The sequence below is a fragment of the Sinocyclocheilus rhinocerous genome, unplaced genomic scaffold (genome assembly GCF_001515625.1).
Source record: "Sinocyclocheilus rhinocerous isolate Xijiao unplaced genomic scaffold, SAMN03320098_v1.1 scaffold502, whole genome shotgun sequence".
Classification (NCBI taxonomy): Eukaryota; Metazoa; Chordata; class Actinopteri; order Cypriniformes; family Cyprinidae; genus Sinocyclocheilus; species Sinocyclocheilus rhinocerous.
In genome coordinates this window covers 121386-128031 of record NW_015641028.1, presented here as the reverse complement: position 1 = coordinate 128031, position 6646 = coordinate 121386, and the positions used below count along the sequence as shown (strand labels likewise).

Genomic DNA, 6646 nt, shown 5'->3' with positions numbered 1-6646 from the left:
CTTGCCCCTTTTAGACTTGCACTCTATTCATTTACTAACTGCTTGTTTTCTATAAGAAACAAACAAAAAAATAAATAACACTAGCTTCTCTATTCTTTTTTTATCATTGCTCTTTTGTTGATTTTGATTGCTTCCATTGTCCTCATTTGTAAGTCGCTTTGGATAAAAGCGTCTGCTAATGACTAAATGTAAATGTAAAAAAAGTTTATAGAATTTTAATAGAGTCCATTTATGGATAAATGGCCATGGGGATAATTATCAGCATATTGATGTTTTCATGATAGTACTTTTTTTTTTGTCTAGGGCACCTCCATATTTAAGAGCAATTTGGTACAATCTCGCTGACTGTCCATTTAGTAGTTGTGAGGCTCTACTCTGTTTCTCGCTTCTATTTTCTTGTCATCTCATGCACACCCCACTCTTTCTTTCTACTCTTGTACAGGGCCTATAACACCCCAGGGTACAGGCTTCCTGGCTGTGCAGACGGTCGGAGGTATTAAGGTAAGACACCAGCATATGATGAGAGCGCAGGAGCAGCCTGGGTCACAGCTTCAGTCTGAGTCCCCAGTCCGACAACCACAGCCAAATGAAAGGCTTCCCTTTTTTCTTGGACTCATCCTATCTTATTTCCCCTCAGGCCAATTTCCGCATCGCTGCCACAGGAGTGGTTCTGGACCTGGACAAATCAGTTACAATTGTGAAGAAGCTCAAACTGATTGGATACCCTTATAAAATCTTTAAGAACACCTGCTTTATCCAGGTAGGGAGTCCTGCAGAGTCAGGAGTTTCTCCGTAGCGTAGCAGCACAGCACACAAGGGAACTATAGAAATGTACACCTCATGCTCTCTCTGAATAATTGGACCCTCTCATCTTTGGTTATGACTTTCTCTCTTTTTTTTTTGCAACTCTAAGGGAATGTTTAACACCGTCTTGGAGGTTGCGAAGTTTGAGGGAGCGTCCATCCGCACAGTCAGTGGCATTAAAGGGCAGATAAAGAAAGCCCTGCGCACCCCGCTGGGCGCCTTCAGAGCCACGTTTGAGGACAGACTACTGATGAGTGGTGAGTCAGACTTGTTTTTCTATTTATAAATATTTTTTGTTGCTGCAGTATTTATTTATTTGAATTTTTATATAATGAGCTGTGCTTAGGGAGTTCAATGTGCTTTATTTATCAGAAAAGTCTGCAAATGTAATGACTCCCAAGAATCTCGGTTGTACATAAGCAACCACCTTGTTAAAATGGAGGGGTATTATTACTGATTATTATGCTCCTCTCTGGAGAGACGGGCATGTGGAAAATCCTGCAGTGAGGCAGTTTGCGTATTCGAGGCTTATTAGGTCTACTGCATCTTTTGTTAGATGATCATTGTTTTTATTAGGGCTGCAAAATTAATCAGAATAATAAATGGGAATCATGTTATGGCCTTGTGCGGTTGTTAAACTGCAAAAGGCTGTAATTTAATCAAAATGTGACATGTGAGTATGCTTGTACTATGTGTTTCAAAGTGAAGGTGGATCACTCTGCTTTCTGTATTGTGCTACATATAGCTTAATCCAAGCACGAGCAAAATACATTTTGCATAATTTCAAGCATTATTACATATTACAAAATTACATATACGAATCCAAATATACAAATAAAAATTTGCAATGGGAAGCACAATACAGGTGATTTTCCTCAGTTTCCAACTAAGGATATATAATTTTTCTTGTTTACTACTACTGATAATACTTGTTACAATCATAACAGCAGTTTTTCTATAATAATAACAGTTTATTATTATTTTATTATCAATAGTTATAATAATAATTTAGCATGGTACTTAAATAGTATAATATACCTTTCTATATACACTCGTTCTAAAGTCGGTACGATTTTTTAAAATGTTTTGATCAACAAGGCTACATTTATTAAATAAAAAATACTGTAAAATTGTAATATTGTGTAATACTACAATAATATTTTGAAAAATTATTACATTTTAATATAATGGTTTCCTGTTTTAATATATTTTAAAATTCAATTTATTCCTGTGATGGCAAAACTGAATTTTCAGCATCCATGACTCCAGTTAAACAGTTGTGTTGCTTAATGTTGTTGTGGAAACCGTGATAAGTATTTTTCAGGATTATTTGATTAAATAGAAAGTTCAAAAGAACAGCATTTATTTGAAATAAAAACCTTTTGTCACATTACAAAAGCCTTTAAAAGAATCAAAAACTGTATTCAGTCATTGGATTTCTGGTCCATTATTCCCTCATTTCGGTTTTTTTTTTTTTGGTGACCCAGGCAAGTTTTTGTATTATAGACACTGCTTGGTAAAACTTTTGGGGTCAGTAATTTATTTTATTTTTTTTTAAGAAATTAACACTTATTGAGTAAGGATGCATTAATCTGATCAAAAGTGACATTAACTAATTGCTCCACCAATTTAAGATGTTAAATCTTTATCACATTTGCAATTCAAATCACAAAGACGATATTTTTTAGCAAATATTGCAGCCCTAAATTTGATATGAATATGTGTAGATATTGTGTTCCTGCGCTCCTGGTATCCGGTCTTGGTTCCTCAGCTGTATAATCCAGTGACATCTCTGCTGATGCCGGTTGGACAGAAGGACACATGGGCAGGCATGAGGACCCTCGGACACCTTAAACACGACCTGGGTATCCGCAACAAACCCAACCAGGACTCACTGTACAAGGTAAGCCCTCTTACAGAAAAGCTGAGTCACCAGTGACTATTACTATTATTCGCTGTTGTCCTCTTCATCGTCCACTCTGTCTTTGAATCCCTACAGCCGGTTGTGAGGCAAGTTCGACACTTCAACACCCTCCACATTCCCAAAGAGCTGCAAAAGGCCCTCCCCTTCAAGAACAAACCCAAACAGATGCAGGCCAAAGGCAAAACCCCTCAGGACCTGCAGAGACCGGCTGTCGTACGAGAGCCCCACGAGAAAAAGGTGCGCGCTGTCAGACTTGTCCATCTCTGTTTTACATATGTCATGCCTATGTAACTCAAGTGAGCTTTTTTACTGTCATTACACAAAGATGGTTTTAATATCCACTATTAGACTAAAGTTAATCCACCAAGGAAGCCTCCAGAGTGTTGGCTGTGAAATATCATATTTCTTTAATCCGTGTCCCTGGCAAATACCAAGATGGCTTGCTGGCCAATTTCTTTACCAATCCCCTTTGAAATCCTCCTGTCTGAAAGATGACACAGGGGGTTACATTTTTAATCAATTTCTTCTCCTACTCCTTGTTCCAAGATGTGCTAGGCATTGACATGAGAAAGTAATGAGTAAATTAATCATAATCGTCATTTAATCAGCAATACTTTTTTTTTTTAATCATTCCTTTAGAGGTTGGTGTATTAATTCTTACAACTAATAGGTTTTATTCAGTTACAAAACAGTAATTACATGGACAAGTTGCTCAAAGGTTAAATTGCAAGGCTAGGAGCCTATAACTCTCCAATTCTTTGGTCATTCTCACTCTCTATTGGATCTGGGTCTTTTGGTGAGGATCCTGGCCTGTTAACCAGCAAAGAAATAGTTCACCCAAAAATAAATAAATAAAATAGGAAAAAAAAAATCACATACATTTATGACATCAAGAAAGCTGTTTGTGTAGAAAAAAATGTAGAAGATAAAAATATTAAGACAAATAAGTTTTTATGTACAGTACTGTGCAAAACTCTTAGGCCACTAGTATTTTCACCAGCTAGTAAATGGTTTAAAGTCAGTTATTTCTATCTTTTGCTGTAGTGTGTCAGTAGGAAATATCAGTTTACATTTCCAAACATTAATTTAGCTATTGTAATAATTCAGTGAGATTTTTGTTTGCAAAGATCTGATCTCATCATCATCCAGTCTGTCTGGAATGACATGAAGAAACAGAACAAACTGAGACAGACTCAATCCAGAAGAACTGTGGCAACTTCTCCAAGATGTTTAAAAAAACCTACCTGCAAAGCTGCAGTACTGTTAAAAGTTTTAGGCACTTGTGTAAAAAATGCTATAAAATGAGGATGCTGTCAAAAATAATGTCGTAAATACATTTATTGATCAATTAACTTCTATTTACTAAATTAAATCAACATTTGGTGTGACCATCCTTTACATTTAAAGCAGCTTTTGCTCTAGGTGCTCTTGCGCATAGTTTTTCAGGTAGCTTTGCAAAACTTTCATATTTTGTTTTCTAATTCAGTCAAGTTCATATTTTGTTAAAAGTGATTATTTTTAAGTGTCCAGGTCCAAGTGTCCGTTGGGAGGCCGCTGTGTGTTGTCTGGTTTCAACCTCCAGGGCTCACGTCTCAGTTTATAAATATGACCTCTCCACCTTTTCCACCAGGTGGCAGCATTGCTTGATGCTCTGAGCTCAGTCTACGCATACAAGAACAAGAAGGCGAAAGCAGAACAGCACGCCAAGCACAAAGAATTCCTGAAGCAGAAAGAAAAACAGGATGCAGAAAGGCAGAAGAGGCTGAAAGAGGAGAGAAAGAAGACCTACCGTGCAATGGGACAGAAAGAGAAGAAGAAACTCAAATCCAGCCTGAAGGGAGCATCCAAGGACAATTGAGTCTACCTCACACCTGATTCTGTTAGACTGTGACTCCAGGCCCATCGGATCAGGGTCTGTTACGCTCTTGGTTAGACTGTTTGAAATGTGCCATAATTCGATTCCCACACCGGCTGCTGTTACTGAGCTGGCTCAAGAGTCGAGATAATGATACTGCAGGAGACCCGATGGGTTTTGCTGAAGTCTTTAAAAGATACAATCTCCCTAGAAACAAGAACAATAAAACTGCCTGGTTAACTTTTAGTGAATCTGAAAGGATTTTCTATAAAAATATGGCAATGCTTTACAATAAGGTTCAATTTGTTCATATTAATGTATTAGGTATGATGAACTAATAGTGAACATTTACAATCTGGATTAATTCATAAATATAAAAATTGTTCGTTGTTAATTCATAATTGTTAATAATACATTAACAAATGTTCATTTGTGCAACTTGTTAAAATGTATTAGTACATATATATATAAATTAACCTACATTAATAAATGCTTTAAAATGATTGTTCATTGTTAATTTATTTACTGTTGCATTCGCTAATGTTAATAAATTGAACCTTTTTGTAAAATCCAACCAGAAAGATCCATAATGCATCAAAAATATATACAGCCATTTCTTACTGAAACTGCTTATACTTCTTTTATTCTGCTTGTTTTTAATAAAAATCGTTGTGTGACTGGAAAAATGGGAAGGAAATTACATTTGTTGTCAGATAAAAGGGTGGGATGCTTGTCAACATTCAGTGGCATGAGCTTGTAATGATTTCTTGAGCAGGGGCTGTAGGCGCCCACTAGCGTTCTCTGTAATAGCCTAGTTTTTGGCACGTGCATTTTGTCCTGGGCCCTGTTATTTTAAGCGACAACCCTGTTTTTTAGGGCTTATTACTGAATTGTAGTGAATTACTGTGCTGTTGTGGGCTATTGAGTCAGATATAGTCCGTTGCCTGCTGCTGAGCACTTTCCAGAATATACATTGTTGTTTTTCTCACAAAGCAAAATGGCGGGTTGATGAAAAATCTATGAATAGCAATTGAACTGCAATATGTCAGCATCAGGGGTTGTATGGACAGATGTTCAATAGTGCGGGGAGTGTCTCCATATGTGTGATAGCAATTTATTGATGGGGGTGATTAAGCATGTGAGGTGTTTTGGTGTCTTCAGAGGAAGTAAACATCACTGAGAATGTCCTACACAACCAAGAGTCTCTGAGGACTAATATACGTCTGTCGTGCACCAGTCTCCAAACAGTAGCAATTAACAGCACTGTTTTGTTCTTCAAATGTCTTATGCTTGAACCAGCTGGCAGGTAGTCACACAAACCTGCCAGACCTTTGGCATATCGACTTTAGGACGGGTATATCTAAAATAGATTATTTCATAATAATATACTGTCATTGAAGAATTAGGCCTAATTGAAATAATGGCAGTCTCTGTGAACAGCTGCACAGAATACACTGGGAAAAATAGTGGAAAATGTCTATAATCAGAATGTCTGTAATAATAAGCACAGAGTGTTTCACAGACAGAAAATGAAGCACACTATACGGTTTTGCTTGGGGAGATGTAGTTTGTTGCTAGCAAGTCCATCAAACAAAACTGTATGACTAAGGATTTGATGCCACTAACCTGACTGTGGTAGTGTTGTTATTGTTAACTAAAACTAAAGTGACTAAAAAAAAAATTTATTGAAATAAAGCTAAAATAAAATATTAGATTGAATTTTTTACCAAAGATATGCGTTTCCCTTTCATGGGAACTTCGAACTGCGTCCTCTAGGGGTCGCTATGGGGGATGCCTCGTCGTGACCCGTGTCTGAAGCATACATTGAAAAAACATCTCGTTGGCCGGCGACAGCCATGACGTCACTACCGGTGTGACTATAGTATAAATAGGCACCGGGAGCACACATCATTCTCTTCTTCGTCTTCATTGACTGTTCTGTTTGAAGCGTGCATTTCCAAGGAAAAAGTAAGAGCTATCTTGAAAAAGCTCCGTTCTCGTTTCTCTCTCTTTTCGAGTAAAGAGGGGCAGCCATCTGCTTCCCGCGGTTCAGGACCCGCCGC

The 6646-nt window shown here is 37.4% G+C and overlaps 1 protein-coding gene across 2 annotated transcripts in view; it reads left to right on the top strand.

Moving 5' to 3' along the window:
• bms1 (BMS1 ribosome biogenesis factor) overlaps positions 1-4778 on the top strand; it is a 15760-nt gene extending 10982 nt beyond the window's left edge. For both annotated transcript variants that reach the window (XM_016570392.1, XM_016570391.1), the window contains exons 18-23: positions 443-501; positions 638-760; positions 914-1061; positions 2532-2707; positions 2804-2965; positions 4359-4778. In XM_016570392.1, the coding sequence (XP_016425878.1) occupies positions 443-501; positions 638-760; positions 914-1061; positions 2532-2707; positions 2804-2965; positions 4359-4586 (896 nt within the window). In that variant the 3' untranslated portion in view covers positions 4587-4778. The remainder of the gene's footprint in view (positions 1-442; positions 502-637; positions 761-913; positions 1062-2531; positions 2708-2803; positions 2966-4358) is intronic.
• The last annotated feature ends 1868 nt before the right edge of the window (positions 4779-6646 follow it).